This window comes from Pleurodeles waltl, chromosome 1_2 (genome assembly GCF_031143425.1).
Source record: "Pleurodeles waltl isolate 20211129_DDA chromosome 1_2, aPleWal1.hap1.20221129, whole genome shotgun sequence".
In the NCBI taxonomy this organism is placed as follows: domain Eukaryota; kingdom Metazoa; phylum Chordata; class Amphibia; order Caudata; family Salamandridae; genus Pleurodeles; species Pleurodeles waltl.
The window spans coordinates 1,108,707,339-1,108,726,512 of record NC_090437.1 but is presented as its reverse complement, the minus strand read 5'-3'; the positions used below and the strand labels follow the sequence as shown (position 1 = coordinate 1,108,726,512).

Below are 19,174 nucleotides of genomic sequence, written 5' to 3'. Positions count from 1 at the left end.
GCAGGTAGGGGGACCCAAGTGAGGGTCCCCTATGCCACTTAAAAAAAAAAAAATACTTACCTCAACTTACCTGTACTTACCTGGGACGTGGGATGGGTCCCCCCATCCATGGGTGTCCTCCAGGGGTGGGTGGGGGCGGCAGGGGGTGTCTTTGGGGGCAGGGAAGGGCATCTGTGGACTGCTTCCATGGTAAGAGACCATGGAAATGAGCCCACAGGTTCCTTAACGCCTGCCCCCACGCCATTTTTTAAGGCCCGCCCGCTCCTGTGCGTCAAAATGACGCAGGAGTATATATAAGGTGCACAGGCCTTAACGTTATTTTTTGGATGGGAACGCATACCTTGCATGTCATTAACGCAAGGCGGTTTCCCGCATACAGAAAATGACGCACACAGAGGAATTTTGACATTCGCGGGGTCGGGCGTCATAGTATAAATATGGTGTAAGGTTTGCGCCAAATTTGCGTCAAAATTTTTGACGCAAATTCGGCGCAAACAGAGTATAAATATGCCTCTCTATCTCGCTCTAGTAGAAACGTTAATCACAAAAAGTATCTGAACATTTGTATTGCTGCATGAAACTGGACGCACAAGGAACTCAGGAGCAGGTGTTTTAAAATCGGTAAGTTTTTGCTCAACACAGCGCCCCCCCTGCGGTCAGTGACCGCACCCCCCTTTCAGGTCAGCACCCAGTGTGACTGCACAGCCCTAATGCTGGGCCTGGATCTACCCCCTGAATGGAACAGGCTTCTATATATATTGACACTCCCCGGACGACATACGAAAGACGATGTAGACTCGCCATCTTGCTGTCTGCAATTTCTCCCATAATATACAGAGATGAATTAGAAATCAACAACCACTGCAATCCTCGCACCCCACCAAGAGTACTGACAAAATTGAAAAATAAGGGAACGGAAGATCTTTATTCCTAAATATATGAATACAGATGGTGTCCACAGATTTGGCAGTCTCGGCTTCAATAAATGAATCATGAGCAGTAACTCGGCCTTGTCCACTAAGTTCTCCAAGAAGAGCATATTGACATGATTCTAGCTAATATCAAGTCCAGCACAAGTGCAATATTTTTCTAATTTTCAGCATCACTGGGGCAGACTTTTCTCACTGCCCTAGATCTCTCATCACATTGTCTGAATACTAGGACCGAACATGCATCTACCACTGACAGCAGCATCTTTATCTGCTTGACTGCTTCTCAGTATCTACACCATGGGCCCCACCATTAATACAATCAGCAGCACGTATCCATCTAATTCCTAGACGGCCGGATCTCTATACGTATCTTAAACCTCGCATTAGATCTAGTTTGTGGTAATTTGATATATCTCATAATGTTCAGGTTTGATACCTGAAATAAAAGTACTATCCCCGTGGTATTCAATGCTTTTTCGGCAACTATGGCAGCTACGATGGACTCTAAATTCTGTGTACTGAATATTTCTGACATATTTCTGTATCCACACTGCAATAAGATTAGGGGAAGATTTGTCAAGGTTTTGAATCTGAGGTGTCACAAAAAGTGACATAAACCACAGCAGAGTTTTATTTGCATTGCAAAGCAGTCTTAAAGTAAAGCAACTAGCACTTTGTGCTTCTTTACCCCAAGTGGGCAGCCCGTGTGTGGTTCCCAGGGAACCAGTGACTGATTTTGACACAAGGCCCTAGCTCCTAAAAAGGTATATGCTTTTGCTCTAGAAAGAAAAGAGCAAATCAACACTTTGTGCTGGTTTGAATCACGTGTTTAAATTTGCACCGAAGCAAAGAAAGGACAAATATTTTAAATTTTTATTGAAGGGAACAAATAAAAAACAGAAAACAATGATGGCATAACAAACATCTCAATGCCATGGCTATCTCATCAACAGACACAACAAGAGCAGAAGCACTGAACATTACGATTTTTTTCAGAAAGACGAAAGAAAAGACAGGACTTTTACTAATGCTTTTAAGCAGATGCTGAACATCGAACCGTGAAAAGATAAAAGTCTGCTGTGCCGTGTGGGTCCAATGATAACTTGGGGAGGAGTGGAAACAATATCATGCATGCCTGATATCCAGGAGTGTACTCAGGGACGGCTTCAGGACTGGTGGCGCCTGGTGCGACAGTTTATTGTGGCGCCACCCATCCCATGACCTCCTCGGTTTCACTCACTACCACCAGGCAAATGTGCCCCTCATCTCTCCATTGCTCCCTTTTCAAATACATGCATGTGTTTTAAAGCACTTGTAAAGGCTGGCTTTACTAATCCACTCAGCAAGCCATATAAAATATAGGGTCATATTTAAGAGCCCTTAGAGCCATTCTAAAGCCACATTAGCATAATTTTTATATGCTAATGTGGCGTTCGAAGGCCAAAAACGCTGTGTCATATTTACAAAGTGGTGCAATGCATGCATTACGCCACTTTGTATCCCTTTGTGCTACATTATGCCTGCACCAGGCATAATCTATGCAAAGGTGGCATTCACCCGTTAGGGGGGTCTAAAAAAATGGCACAAAGAAATCCGATTTTTCCGGCACTTTTAATGCCTGTTCCGAGCAGGTGTTAAAAGGAGGCTTCTGTTGGTTACAGTGGGCCTCTGGGTGCTTTGCGGGATTAGCATCTACATTTTTTACATTAATCCTGCAAAGCGCCAGACTAGCGTAAAAAATTCTGACGCTAGTCCCCTAGCTACCGCCATGGTGCGCCTTATTTTTAATATGACACACACATGGTGGCATGGGGGGGGGCGCTAGGGGACGAAAGAAAAGTGGTGCAGCACTGTGTGCAGCGCCACTTTTTTCAAATATGCCCCATAGGGCAGTACTTCATTTGTAAATAAAAAGGTGCTGGTGCCCAAAGCCCTCCTCTTAAACACATGGCTGCTGCAATTAAATGTGTGAACACAGAAAACAGAGGCAGCATAACCCTAAAGCCATCTCGGGCCTCTTCAATCCATTTACAGGCACTCCCTGACCCTTCAGCTCACTCTTGCGGATTTTTGCTTTTTCCCATTGTGACACTTTTTCATTTTTCTCTTCCTCTGTCTTTCCCATATGTGTCTTTATCTCAGTAAATGCTTGAGGCAGAAAAATAAGCACCCGCCCTCAAAAATAAGTGCGGGTGCTCTGCACCGGAAACAATGAGAACAAATTAAGCACTGTCATAGGGGCACATTTAAGAGCCCCTAGTGCCATTCTAACGCCAAATTAGTGTAATTATTTTACAATAATGTAGTGTTAGAAGGCGAAAACGCTGCGCCATATTTACAAAGAGGCGCAATGCATGCATTTCGCCACTTTGTAACCCTTTGCGCGACATTATGTCTGCGCCAGGCATATTATATGCAAAGGGGGCATCCCCCGTTAGGGGGGCCAAATAATGATGCAAAGAAATCTGTCACATTTCTTTGCGTCATTTTTTGCCGGCACTTTTTTAACGCCTGCTCAGAGCAGACATTAAAAGGAGGCTTCCATTGGTTACAATGGGCCTTTGGGTGCTTTGCAAGATAGCACCAACATTTTTGACGCTAATCCTGCAAAGCCCCGGACTAGCGTAAATAATTCTGACACTAATCCCTTAAATACCGCCATGGTGCACCGTATTTTAAATATGACGCACACATGGTGGCATTAGAGGGCGCTAATGGGTGCAAGAAAAGTGTCACTCCACTGTGTGCAGCGCCACTTTTCTTAAATATGACCCATAGTTCTGTTTTTTTGCAGCAGGCATATTAACCCTCTATGCTACTCTATGTTGACTCAAAGCTGCCACTAGGCAAAACTCTCAACTCTCTCCCTAGCAGGAACATTATTTACAAGAGGTATCTTGACATTTTAATTGTTTCTTGAAGGCTAAACACATGAGGAACTTTTCAGTAGGTGCTTTTAAATCTCAAGTTTCGGAAGTTATTGCTAAACAGCGCCCCCCTGAGGTCAGTGCCCGGTGCAGTCGCACCACTCGCACCACCCAAAAGGCGGCCTTGAGTGTACTCTAAGCAGCACCAACATCACTCATTCACCCTCTTCCCATAATTGATGCCCAGTTTGATCCCAATGAGATTGATCTAGGTTATCTGCTAGAACCATTCTGTTAGAGATACAAATAAGTATTAGGGCTGGAGACCTATGCTATCAAATTCCCTGAGGTGAGGTTTTGAAGAATAAAAGTAGGAAGAGCTGATACTAGCCATGCACTCCACACATCAACCAGGTTTAGTCCATTTGAGCAAGTAGACAACCCAAGATGTCTTGTATGTGCTAAATGAAAACGGGACACAACCCAAGGCACAGGAATCCATGTCTTCCTCTGTAGAAAGCCAACAAGAACACATAAATAGAGTTCGAATGATTGTTCGGAAGACCTTACAAAGGAACATTAGAAACATACCATGACCAGAGCACATAATTTAATTGTTTCAAGGTTGGAGATCAGATCCTAATCTCAATATCCACACTTTCTAACAAAGGTCTGGCCCAGAGGCATACACCTTACACTGTCATAGAACTGCTTGTTATACCATCACAGAAGTGCTAGTTAACCTGAATTATTGGACACATCAAAAGGATCAGAATAAATTCAGTACAATCTTCCATGCAAACTATTTGAAGAAATGACAGACCAACACAATGTTATTCATATGATAACTGGGTCAGACAAAACCCAACAGAACTGAATTACTTCATCCTCTTCTTCCTCGCACAGTGATTGGACCAGTTGGGGCTGATGTTTCCCAGCCCTCCTTACCTTCACCACCACAACCACATCCAGCAATTTTTAAAGTGTGGGCGAAGCTGCCTTTCCTTCCCCAGAATATACCAAGCTAGGAGAAAAAGATTTACCAGACTACAGTCCTTCTCCCATCAACTCAATAGAGAGATAATATCTGTCATCCGAGCTGCACGCCTCAAGGTGTCTGCACAGTCAAAGGCAATATTGGGTTTACCAAGCCAAGGAAGATTGAGAGAACCAAAACTAGACTCACTGTTGATGAACGCAACTTTGAGGAATCCATCATTGTCAGTAACTGACAGGTTGTATTGATACTCAAACCTAATGGAATCGTTCAATTTTTTTATAGGTTTAAAAAAACTGAACATTGTCTATCAATTAAATACACAGCCCATTTGCATGGTGGATCAGCTTACTATACACTTTTCCATGTTGCATTTCACCATAAGTTATTCCCTTCTTTTCTTCCCAGCGACAAAAGGGAAAATCTGCATTTTCAAGGACACAAAGACTATCAATTCAGAGTTATGCCTCTCAGATTCCATGGTGAGCGGAAGTAAATGTTAAAAACATAAATAGTGTGGGAAAGTCAGCCTGGTTAGCAGAGCCTATGGCACTTTCAGAGTGGGTAATCACGAGCATCAGTCCAAAAATGGAGCGTGATCAGGTCAAAAAGGATGACTTTCCTACACTATGGGGGTTATTCTAACTTTGGAGGAGTGTTAATCCGTCCCAAAAGTGACGGTAAAGTGACGGATATACCACCAGCCGTATTACGAGTTCCATAGGATATAATGGAATCGTAATACTGCTGGTGGTAAATCCGTCACTTTTCCGTAACTTTTGGGACGGATTAACACCTCCTCCAAAGTTAGAATAACCCCCTATGTTTTTAACATTTACTTCTGCATTTATACATATTTAGTTTTTGTTCCATCTTATCAGTATTTATCCATATTTTTTGTGAATAAATGAAGTGACTTGTATATTTCAACATTTACCTAACCAATAAATGTGATTCATTGATGCATGTGAAGATTTAGCATGTTAAGCTGCAAAATAGTAAAACAAAAGCAAAGACTTCTGGAGCTGTGAAGCCTTTTTTCACTGCTTGTTTCCACAGATAACAGCCATGCGCAGGACAACGGCTGTTAGCTGTTGAACATTCACAGCTGTAGCTGTGAAAGAAAGCTGTTGTCAGCCCATGGTTTTCCCAGGACTCGGCTAAACTGCCTTTCATAGGTTCAGCCAAGCCAGAGACACATAGGAGCTGAGCAACATTCCCTACTCCCTCCTTCCGAGACTCCAGTGACATTGTGAGGTACAGGGTGTACGTGTGTGTAGGAGGTGGGGGGGCTTCTATCTGTCCTTCCGCACAGGCCCTGTCTTTCACCTTCCCCTGCCAAACCATATCTTTTGGAGAGGCAGAGGAAACAGGCAGAGGCTGTGTATTAGGACATTGTAATGTTGAGAACAGCAGGCTATATGGGTATATAGGCCATTGCTGCTCCATCGCCATCAATGGAGCTCTCAACATTCCAATGTTCTAATACTCTGGATAGAGTCCCGTAGAATTTATGTGCCATTAAACATTCAATAACAAAAAAAGTTTTAAAAAAATAGTCTTCAAAACTACCACTCGAAAACGTAATTGGTTAAGTGTAATGCCATCTGCCTACGCAGCAGCACCAAATGTAATAGTGGTTTAATGCTCTTCATATTTCGAAGAGATAATATTCATCTTATTGTGCTATAGCATACTTTAGTGGCCCTCTACCAAATTGTTTTCTCGGGATGAAAGCAGAACACATCCATAAATATAAGGTGTAGGCGGTGTTTGTATAAATAGATGCATACGTTTTTTTCCAGTAAATGAGCCATGACTATAGGTAAAAGCAGTAAGTTGAAACCATATTTTGCTCAGTATTCCTTAAAATACAAATTGTGCACAGGCCACTCGAAGGATGATTAATCGGTCACTTGGGACATGGATTCTGTTGAAGGGATTAGGGGTGATTTTGAATGGTTCATTATTGATATAGAAACATGACGGAAGCATAGTCATGGGACGGAAGATCACAATGAGAACAATATAAATGCGTAAGCTATGACTGGACATAAAGGGATGTTAAACTATTATTATAAGCAAGACCATTTCCATCTCGAGTGTTTAGGTTTGCCTGTAACAATAGATTCACAAAAATAGCACACTTATATTAAAAGTTACAAAAAGCACAAGTTTATTTGCAGGCAGGAGCAACAAACGTCGTTCATGTATATAGCATGTTAGATTCCACCAGTAGTCATTGCACTGAATGAGGGTAAGGAGTCTGCTTACTAGTCTGGCGGTCACAAGACCACCAGACTCGCGGACACGTTACAAGGTTGGCAGGTAGACCCACCAACCTACCGCTGTTCCCGCCAGGATCCAAGATCCCAACGGGCTGACGGTGGTCCTGGTTGTAATCAGCCAGGGTGACGCTGAACTCAGCACCACCCTACTGAATACAACCTTGTTCTCCGCCAGCCTTTTCATGGTGGTTTTACCACCATGATAAGACTGACGCCGAGCAAGTGCCTGGGGTCACATGGTCCCATGCCCAGCACCCAGCAATGCACACAGCTCGCATTTCAAGGGTGCTAGTAAACCCTGCATGAGGCAGTATTGGCGCCGGCTCAGTTATGAGCAGGAAACAATGCTGACACACATTGCCCACTGTACTGACCAGCGGAAACCTTGATTTCCGCTGGTCAGCCCAGTGGGAAAATTGTAATAGGGCCAGTGGGGAGACCGCCAGCACCGTGGCGGTCTCCTCGTTGGGAGTTTGGCGGACGGATGTTTCCATCCTCCAAACTCCTAATGTCCCACTTAGACACTGATCACAGGATGTGTATCATTCTGTGCAGTATTTTTTTAAACAATATTTTTATGGAACATCAAATAGTCATATTTATATTTACTCGTGTAGATCTACGCTACTCTAAATTGTGAATATCAAGAAAGATGTCACTCTCCAATTTTTTTCGCTTTTCACAACTTCTAAGTGATAATTTGTACCTTGAACAGACTGACAAGTCTGCACCTCCTGAAATGAGGAAGTGGTGCTTCCATCAACAGAATTTATGAGTATAAAATTGCTACTAGTAACTTTTCACTTGGTGGTGGAGATTCCCACCACTGGAGTGGAGATCGTCCTACAGGAACTTATATGGAAATTAAATAACTTTGACAATTTATTTTATCATTACAAATGTTGCAATGTATACTATAAATGTCAAATAATTTAAGATGTTTATAATTAACTTGCAACTAGTAACATAAATTATTACAGCGTATTAAATGTTCAAATTAAATGTATATTAAAGACAATTGTAGTTTATTTTATTAAACTTTAAGTAAACCCCATAATACCCGAGACATTTACGAATATATTTTTGCAATATATTTTCTAAATAAACTTTACCTCTTTAGTTATATATCCATCTTTATTTATATCATATAAATTAAAGGCCCAGTTGAGTTTTTCATGTGTTGTCCCTCGAAGTAAAACGGAAAGACCCAGTACAAAATCCTAAAAAGGAAACACAAATCAATTAATTCTATGTGCGATTATTTTTTGTAATGAATATTATGGGAGATTCAGCAGCATTATTGGCCATTCATTTTCAATAAGCATGTACTAGTGGGTTAGTTCATCTCGTAGACAAAATGAATAATTATCGACACTGCAGCCCAAAAATAAATCCACAATTTCTTTAGCGCACATTGTGTTAATTTTCATAAATACCTTTCTCTGATTTCTGTCTGTCTAATGATTGCATTTAAAGAACTGTGGGCAGGGAGATGAAACTCAGAACTTTTTTACAGGTACAAGAAAATCCTCTGGTTTCTGGCAAACTGTGGATTCAAAATGCCAAGGCCGATTATTCCTAAAACAATGTATTCGCTTCACTGATTTGTAATTTCTAGGCGTGTAGAACAAGCAACCACACTTTCTCTTTGACCTCTTTTTGACCCGGATGAGTTATAGTCAGTGCCTCACTGGATGCCCAGTGTGTCCTTACTGCAGAGAGTGTAGCTTCCCATTTGAGAGCGACGGTTTTCGGCTCCATCTAGATGTGCTTTGATCAGCTTTCTTGTTACTTTTTAAATACCGTGTTACAGCATAATTTTATATTTAGTCCGTCATAACCAATAAACAGGTTGCCTTCCTTTTCTTTATTTGTGAGAGAGTACCTAGTGTATCTGTGTGCTAAAGTCGGTGGTGTAAAGCGCGCGTAAAGCGTAATTTAAAACCATTAGGGCCATATTTATACTTTTTGACGCAAAACTGAGCTAACGCAGTTTTGCGTCAAAAAAATTAGCGCCGGCTAACGCCATTCTGAAGCACCATGCGGGCGCTGTATTTAATCAATGACGTTAGCCGGCGTTAGCCGCCGGCGCTGCCTGGTGTGCGTGGAAAAAAACGACGTACACCAGGCAGAGCCGGCGAAGGGGGATATGGGGCTTGGGCGTCAAAAAATGGGGCAAGTCAGGTTGAGGCAAATTTTTCGCCTCAACCCGATTTGCACCATTTTTTTCGACGCCCAACCCCCATTAAAAATGACTCCTGTCTTAGCAAAGACAGGAGTCATGCCCCCTTGCCCAATGGCCATGCCCAGGGGACTTATGTCCCCTGGGCATGGCCATTGGGCATAGTGGCATGTAGGGGGGCACAAATCAGGCCCCCCTATGCCACAAAATAAAAAATAAAAAAATGACTTACCTGAACTTACCTTAATGTCCCTGGGATGGGTCCCTCCAGCCTTGGGTGTCCTCCTGGGGTGGGCAAGGGTGACAGGGGGTGTCCCTGGGGGCATGCATGGGAGGGCACCTCTGGGCTCCTTCAGAGCCCACCGGTCCCTTAACGCCTGCCTTTTCCAGGCACTAAAAAACGGCGCAAAAGCGGCCGTACGTCATTTTTTTGGACCCGCCCACTCCCGGGCGTGAATTTTGCCCGGGAGTGTAAATACGGCGCACATGCCTCGGAGTAAATTTTTTAGACGTGAACGCCTACCTTGCATCTCATTAACGCAAAGTAGGTGTCCACGCTAAAAAATGACGCAAACTCCATGGACTTTGGCGCTAGACGCGTCTAACGCCAAAGTATAAATATGGAGTTAGTTTTGCGTCGGAATTGCGTCGAAAAAAACGACGCAATTCCGGTGCAAACAGAGTATAAATATGCCCCTTAGTTTTTGGATTGTTTATTTAGAAGACCTGAAGGTAGGAACGTGGCAGGCAGGACCCCAGAAATAAAACCATCCTTCATCCATGGGCAGTGAAAGTAGGTGCCCAGTAGGCAAGTCTGGCCCTGATCCAATTGAGACTATGAATTAGGATGGGGGCACCACTATCATGCCCCCTCCTATTGCAGTTTGAAAAGGGTTATAAAACGCCTTTTGTGGGTCTGAATACTTTTTTAGATTAACAGGTCTGCACCACGGATAATAGCCAGTTCCCATTGACCTCATGGGCTTGTGACCAAGGCCCACACGCCTGGGGCCGACTCCAACAGGCATGAACTGAGATTCTAAGGGGCAGGCTTGCAAGCCCCTTCCACCGCCTTAGTGTCGTCTTAGGATCATTTTTAGGATGCTAAGGCGGCCTTAAGGTGGCCATTCCCCCTGTACCATATTTAGAAAGTGGTGCAATGCATGCATTGCGCCACTTTGCAACCCCTTGACCCACATTATGCCTGCGCCAGGCATAATGTATGCAAGAGGGGCATCCCCACGAAGGGAGGCATTAAAAAATGGCACAGACAAATGTACAAGATTTCACTGTACCATTTTTTCCATCATTTATAACGCCTGCTCAGGTCAGGCATTAAAGTGAGGCACCCATAAGAATCTCTTGGCCTCCCTGTGCTTTGTTGCACCAGGACCAACATTTTTGGAGCTAGTGTAGCAAAGCACCTCAACAGCATCAAAACTTTAGATGCTGTTTTGGTAATGACTGCTATGGTGTGCCGTATTGTAAATACGGCGCAACCATGGTGTTGTTAGGGGGAGCAAGGGGAACGCAAGAAAAGTGGTGCATCGGGCCAATGCATCACTTTCTCGTAAATATTCCCCTGAATTTCAAAAGCGGATATAGTGTGAGTCATTGCAAGGTTCACAAAGACAAAACTAAATCTGACAACAGATGCACATGAGAATAACATGTTGTGTAACTCCGCCGAGCAGAATTTACTTCAAAGAATAGATTATATCTATTTCTGTAAATTTAGCATTCCATTCCATGTCACCATTACCAATTAAGACACCCCTCTTAACCACCCCATTTCTTGCCACCCTCATAATCTCTGTCACACTTCCAATACCTGTCATTCATCCAGTCCTTTTCACCCTTCCCATCTTTATCATACTTCTAGTCTGTCATCTACCCGATATTGGACACCCTTTCCTCCTGCACTCCCTATCACTGTCATCCCCACCATTCCTGCTACTCTCGTTTTCTGGTTCCCTATTACATTCCATACTCTGTCTCACTGCGGTTAGTGGCCCAGAAGATCTTAAGTCAGTTGCAAGTTAGTCTTGGACCATCTTTGGCTTACTGAGGTTCCCCTGAATTAATGGTGCCAATTCTTAGTATATTGTATTTCTAGTGAAACTGCTGCAATACAGTGTCATGCTTCAGTTTACATTAGTTGGACAGGGTAAACCACAAACACCCCTCCTCAGGGTCAGGCTTGCTTGGCATCCAGTGGAGGTATTGGACAAGTTCATGAAACCTCCTTCATAACCTATATTTTAAGAAAGCTTAGGTACAATTATGCTTTGAATACATGGGCCTATTCTTCATTGTCTTTTTTTTCTGGTGGGAAGAATGCCTCCAAACCCACACCTCTGAACACTAGTGAAGCAATTATGTCTAACTTTCTTTGCTCACTTTAGGTGTACAATTCATTTTAAAAACAGTGACAACGAGGAAGATACTCATAGGATATGGGCGCTCACAGATAGTCCAAAGAATAGATAACACATTTAGTTCATGGCACGGTGCTTCTGACAAGAGGATCCCCCTCAATCCTCCAATGTTTCCAGAGAAACGCAATAGCATACAAACAAGAGTCGTAGCACTCGTGGTATAAAGACAGAGTTAGAAGTTGTTCGTATGTTCAGTCTTCTTCGTAAATTATCAACCAAACTTATGTTTATATCACAGTCCGAGTTTTATTAGTACTGTACAACAATCCTCCACAAGAACAGCTTATTTGAATGTTCAGATATCCTCCAAAAGAACAGCCATTGGTACTGTTCAACAATCCTCCACAAGAAAGCCTATTTAAATGTTCAGATATCCTCCAAAAGAACAGCCAACACGTGTTTCATCCTCTGAGAAGTATCTCTCATTGAGGACTTCATCAGGGCTTACTGTACTTCATAAGTTCAAAAATATCATATCGTTCAGTATTCTTCAAATATTGTCTCCGTCAGAATGTCCGAATAACTTAATATAAGGAAAAAAGGGAGGAACGCCGCGCGGTCTAATTCACCCGCAGCGTTCCCGAATCTAGTGGCTGCGATACATCGCAGCCACTAGATTCGGGAACGCTGCGGAGACAATATTTGAAGAATACTGAACGATATGATATTTTTGAACTTATGAAGTACAGTAAGCCCTGATGAAGTCCTCAATGAGAGATACTTCTCAGAGGATGAAACACGTGTTGGCTGTTCTTTTGGAGGATATCTGAACATTTAAATAGGCTTTCTTGTGGAGGATTGTTGAACAGTACCAATGGCTGTTCTTTTGGAGGATATCTGAACATTCAAATAAGCTGTTCTTGTGGAGGATTGTTGTACAGTACTAATAAAACTCGGACTGTGATATAAACATAAGTTTGGTTGATAATTTACGAAGAAGACTGAACATACGAACAACTTCTAACTCTCTCTTTATACCACGAGTGCTACGACTCTTGTTTGTGTACAATTCATTTTAACTTATTATGACAAACCTCTGTTGGCTACAGAGGTGTATCATAAATTCATTGACAGAAATGGCCTCCTCAGATTTGATGGCCATCACCCACGAGCACTGAGGGGAACATTTACCATTTAGGCAACTTCTGAGAATAAGACAGAATTGTTCAGGCATTTCTAAATTTGATAAACAAGCATCAGTACGATCAAAAAATTGGCAACCCTTAATTATCAGAAAAAAATCATAAGACAAGACAGTAAAAGACCACACAATAACTATGAGGGCCCTCTAGAGACCTATACTAAATCAGGTAATGAAAAAATGATGTTTACAATCTTTTCATTCTCCATTCACATAAGGAAAATAATTACAAAACTCTGCAGCATTCTTTACATGACCTGTTTTCTCATTCAAACGTGGAAAAAACGGAAGAGTGGCCCAAGGTCACAACCACATTGTGGGGCTTCTCACCAATGACAGACATTATCCGTCTGGTACATGGAACATTTATTGAAGCCACCAAGACTATTGGTCTGGGATCAAATAAGCTTCAGTAAATTAGGGCACTAAATGGAACAAAGAAAATGTCATGTACGGGATTATGTGTCCTCACGGATTATGGGATTTTCGAATGGCATTGAGAAAGATCTGTGTCTGAACTGGAAAACATAAGAGCACCATGAGATACCAGCTTAACAACACAAGGCAGACTTCTCATTTTCTAGACTTGAAACATGGTGAAAATAACATGAAATGGGTTATTCTAGAGAGAATAACAATGATAGTGAACATCCATGTCCAACATCTCTTACTTATAAAGGAACAAAGATGAGAATATATTCTTGAATGATGAAATACCCTGGACTCAAGTTAGTGATTTGTAACTGTTAAGGATTGCTGTATCATTATCAATATTCGATGCAAATGAATTGTCGCCCAATTACTGGCACTAATAATACAATAGCTTCCCTCTATATAATTCGAATACAAATGGTTTACCAAACTAACATAGGATGATATCAGGCCCCATAGTCTGTTAATAATTCGAAATTACCCTCCCATTAGAGGTCATTGTGATATCTCCTTGATGGATCTATGTTCATGATTATGTTTTATTCTTATGGTTGTTGAACGACTACATGATAACTTGGATGGCGCATTTATGCCTTAGCCACAATGAAAAGCAACCTGCATCACGTGACTATATGCCTTACCATCATCCTCACATATTGACACCAATAGTGCATTTATGCCATAGCCATCTTTCAGCGTGGCCAGCTTCACATAACCTGATGTTGCATCGTTATGCTGGGCCACCTTTGGCGGGTTGGGGTGCTTCTAAAGTAAAAAAGGTTTGCTGTAGATATTCACGCTACAGTGAAGTACTGAATTTGTTAGTATCCAAAGGGGAATCTCTCTTGATGAAGTAAGGTTAAACATGCAATTTATTTATTGCACTCACCACATTGTTTATGATCACAACATTGAGATTTAATTTGGTCTGGTATATACCTTCAGCGTGTGACTACAGAGGGCTCTTTTCGTATCCCCTCCATAGTGCTCCAATGAAAACCGATTAGGTATAATGACTGATTACTTAAATTTTTTTTTTTTTTTTTTTTTAATCAGTATTTTACGAGAGTTTCACAACTGCTGGGGTAACTTTCTTGCGCATGTCAGCATGAGTTTGCAGTGAGGATGTTGTGTGTGTTTTTAAATACATGAAATCACAACAAAGAGGTGACATTGGAACTACTGAAATTACATTTTCATCTGGTATGTTTCTTATGCCTTTTGGCACATATGGTTGAAGGTTCTTCCATAACCACATACGATCACAAAGACTTTAACCACTGATGCAAGAATAACAATGCTCTGGATGAATGTGTATGCACGTGTAAGAGTGTTAGGCCACCTGGACTCATTTGACACAAAAGAATTTTTAACAATTGTTCAGATATTCTAGAAGGAAGGTAAGGATCTAGTTCCTGAAGAAAGATGGAGGCTTCGTATGAGGCCAATGAGATATGGTTGTCAAACACGGAACTGGAGGGCCACTAGTTATCCACATCATCCCCAACTGTGATATGTTTAACATTACCATAGATCCCCTTAACAAAATAACAGTGGGTTCTCTATAGGAAGTTTTATATTTTGTTGTTGGAATCCCGGTATTATCACAGAAGACCTCCACCTGAATATTCCTATGATCTTGGAGTTCATCCATACAGCCAGATATGTGGTCCAGGTGAGGAGAAACCCAAGGATGAAACATGACACCTAAGTTGGTGGTGAGGGTTCACTTTGTTTGGAAACACAAAGCAGATCACATTGAATATTCTAATTCTTCAAGGTGTTTCAACATTGAAACTGAACAAAATAACAAGAGAGCTACAGGAAGCCTAGAGAGGGGCCTTTCTTCCTTCGACGACTGCAGTGACCACTCTTTGACACCTTAAGATAAGGAATCTGACTCACACCTTTATTTTGTTCAGTTATGCAGACAATCTCATGGATTTTGGTTCCAAGATATAGTACTATTATGTTGTTGCTTTGCCTTGGAAAAGTCCCAGGTCTCTGCGCCGTAGAGGACGAAACATGTGTTGGTTGATCCGAATCACTATATCAAATCAACTATGTTTGGAAGACCATTAAAAAGATTATACAACACTAAATAAATTGAATGAGGTTACCTTAATTTGTATTCAAAACACAAACTCTATTTTGAAACTAAAACTCACAACCCCAAGTTACCACTAACCTATACCTTTCTGCATTGTTCCATTTTGTCCTGTGGTCTTTTAGGGGTCCAACTTATCAATAGGTTAGCGTGTAACGTATCAACATCAGCCCTGTCCAGGTGACATGGACCCCCTCAGACAAATACCCATTAGCAGGACTCCATATACTGAAGAGTTGGTTTGGGGGTCCAATATTTATTCCTGGTGCTGGCCTTTGAAGTGGGAGAAACGTCTAGTCCTTTCTACATCTGGTTCTGGAAATTCCCCCCTGCCGCTGCCCAGGGACCCAGGGTTATGGGGTGACACCAGGCTGGTGTCAAGTTCTTGGTGAATGTGCGTGAGGAAGCCCCTTTGAAATGTAAGTGGGGCAGAGAATAGTTCTGCCCCTGCCATCTTGGCAGGATGGCCCTCTCCCAGCTACACCCAGGTCCTATTGTTCAGTGTCTGGGACTAATACGCATTCCTGATGGGGAAGCACTCAAGAGGCCCAGCCAGCTGGAGAGTCAAAAAAAGCCTCCGAAAGTCTAGGGCAGGAAAATGCTATCTTTCTAAAAGTGGCACTTTCAAAATTGTAATCTAAAATCTGACTTTACTATTAAAGAGGATTTTAAATTACAATTCATTTGAGTCCAAACATGACATTTCTACTCGTTCCCAATCCAAAGTTATCACTTAATAAATATCATAAGTTAACCTAATTTTATCTTTTGGGATAGGTTGGCCTCACAGTACTGAAAAAACAATTTCAGAGTTTTTCATTACCAGGACATGAAAAACTTAAACGTACATGCCAGCGTTTTAAATAAAATGCACCCTGCCCTATAGGATGTTTAGGGCTAACCCCAGAAGTGACTTATATGTATTAAAAAAAAAGGTTTAGGCCTGGCAAAAGGTTTATTTTGCCAGGTGGAATTGGGAGTTTAAAACGGCACACTGACTACAATGGCAGGCATGACACGTTTTAAAATGTAGCGTGTGGCACAATGAGTGCTGCTGTCAACTAGTAACATTAAATTTACAGTCCCTTGGCACTTGTGGTACCATATGCAATGGATTTACCAGTAAATTAAATGTACCAATCAGTTTTAAGCCAATTGCACTATGTTTTAGGGGAGGAGCATAAGAACTTTAGCACTGGTTATCAGTGGTAAAGTGCACCGAGTCCTAAAAGCCTCTCTCTGAATGGGAAGCCATGAACTCTTGTACTTGGCTTTTCCTCTATTCCACTTTAGGGTGCTAATTTTGAACATTCTTCCCTTGTTATTTTGTATCTTTGTACTTGCTGTTACCTGCTAACGTGTCACACCTTTCAACAACTGTCCATTGTTGTCATGCCTGCCCCTGTTTATGACTTAATGTGACTGCAAGTGCAGTACAGTGATTTAGTCCACCCCAACAGTCCCCTTGATGTTTCTGAGGGTCTTGGGAGTCAAAAATGTTTTAGATCCCACTTTTCAAGGTTTCTCGAGCAGCTCCCCTAGGTAACTTTTAAGGCTTACAGGAGCTAAGGGACATCACTGAGGGCCCAGGATACACTCCAGCAGAGGCCCCCAGCAAGGTTCAGCCCAGTTCATTCAGCACTAGTCAACTTGGCACTTCAAAAAAAGTCCCTTTTTTGTGTTGTGCCCTGTAGCCATACATGAGTCAACTAACGGACCCCTGGAGTCCACTTTACTGTCCTGGGTATAAGAGGGAACAGGTCCTCAATTTTAGTGCTGCTCTCAGGCTACAGACAGCAGGTCCAGTCCTTTCCTGATGTTCTAGAGGTCCAGACAGTGTTCTGAAGAGGGCTCCTAAGGGTAGCACTTGTATAGTTGGCAATAGCTAGTGGGTAGAGGTAACCACTGGACTCTCCCTAACCAATGAGGAAACACTCCCAGTGACAACCCTACCCATGTTTCAGCAGTTCCTGTGTGCCCTACTGCAAACAATCCCACAGTGTGCCTTAATACTAAAATTCAAAATGGAGGAACACCCCCCCTCACTCCTGCAGAGCCTGTATGCCCACCTAGTGGGGTGGCCAGGGAAATGAGCAGTTCTCTCCCACCACGGTCTCTCAAAACCGGTTCTGGGGATAGCTCCCCTCCCACTGGGTTTGATGCTAGCCTGTGGGGGGCAAAGTGTTGCCTTCTGCAATTCTCACCTTACACTCATTTGAGGAAGGGCAGCTGCTTTACAAGTTAATGAAGTTGATGAGTCCACCTTAACTGGTCTTCCTGTCCAGGAAAGGAAAAACACCTCCCTGCACCCATGCCATTTTCCTGCTCTGGGGGCAGTTTTCATACTGGATTAAGGCCAGGCATGGCATGGAAGCTACTGGAGAGCTAATGCAGATTAGCCTGCAGGAGCTCCAGGCATGGAAACGCTAACTTTCTGAAAGTAACTAGTCAGAAATATTTATTAAAAATTGTACGTAACCAATGAATTTAACTTTTAATAAATATGAAAAATAATCCTTGAGTGACTATTTTAGCCATTCCCTATTAAATACTGTAGATTAAAGTTTATAATCTTTTCAAAGATTCGACTATAGCCCTGCAAGTGAAAATACCTTTTGAGGCTGATTTTTGGAGGAGCAGGCATACTTTAATTTCACACAGGTTTCACTTTTGAATATCAAGCGCCCTACTTTGTGGGCAACAAGGTATGCTTAGGGGTGACATTAATATTTATATGCAGGGTTTTCCACCTGTCAGAAAGTGTTCTATTGACAGATGTCACAGCAGATTTTTAGGCTGCTACAGTCAGGACTGAAACCATGTTTTCCAGGTTCATTCTGCAGATGTCACAAAATGTGCTGCAGTCCACAGGTGGCACTTAACTTCCAGGTCCTGGGTACATTTCTTTACCATACACTTATGGTAAAGGCATAAGCCAAATTAACCATAATTAAAGGGAAAGCACAGTTCCTGTTTAACAGGGGTAACAGTGCACAGAAATCTAAGTCCAGCTAAAATAGGGTCCAGAAGAAAAAGGTGAAAAATCTGGGATAACCATGCAGAAAAGTCAGATTTCCCTTCGGGAGGATACACTCTTTGGAGAGCCCACTCCTCTTGTTCCCTATTTGATGTATAAGTATTTTTCAGCCATCACTGTTCACTGTTGCTCTTTACATTACCCACTTTTTGAAATTCGATTAGCCATTACTGACTGAATTTAGCTTCCTCCTAACGGGCAAAATTGCTCAAACATATCTCCACTTGTAGGTTTTCCCCCTCTCAAGAGTCAGGTGCAGAGGAGGACCCGTAAACAGAAGACATGCCTGCTTTGTGCACAGCACATTCGGGTCCAGATTCTGGTAGGTGTCACGCAGTGCAGCATCCAAAAAAAGCTGTGCTGTGCTGCATGACAAGGAGAGAGCAGGAGAGCGCCATATTCACATAAAAACAGCACTCTCCTCTCTCTCCCTAGTGCTGGCACTGATTTCAGCTGCTGTGTGCCACACACACACCTTAGCACCATAGTGCTAGGGTGTTTGTGAGTCTAGCATATGATTTCTACAGGAAGGGTACCCTTCCTGTACAAAATACTAGGCCTAGACAACGGCAAATGGTTTTCCCTTTTTGTAAGTGTACTGTACAGTGCAGCACACATGCAAAGTCAGAAAAGCAGGGAGAAATGGAAACACTTCTCTGTTTTGTGCCTGCCTTTAAAAGGTGTTCATCTTTGGTGCTAAACCCCTTCTTCTGATCTTTCAAAATAGGGTTTAGCATCAAAAAGCATGGGTGG

The 19,174-nt window shown here is 42.4% G+C and overlaps 1 protein-coding gene across 1 annotated transcript in view; it reads right to left on the bottom strand.

The window, feature by feature from the left end:
• Positions 1 to 19,174, bottom strand: part of KCNIP4 (potassium voltage-gated channel interacting protein 4) — a 651,531-nt gene that overhangs the window by 30,705 nt on the left and 601,652 nt on the right. Inside the window, exon 5 of the mRNA XM_069202174.1 lies at positions 8,197 to 8,304. Coding sequence (XP_069058275.1) covers positions 8,197 to 8,304 — 108 coding nt within the window. The remainder of the gene's footprint in view (positions 1 to 8,196; positions 8,305 to 19,174) is intronic.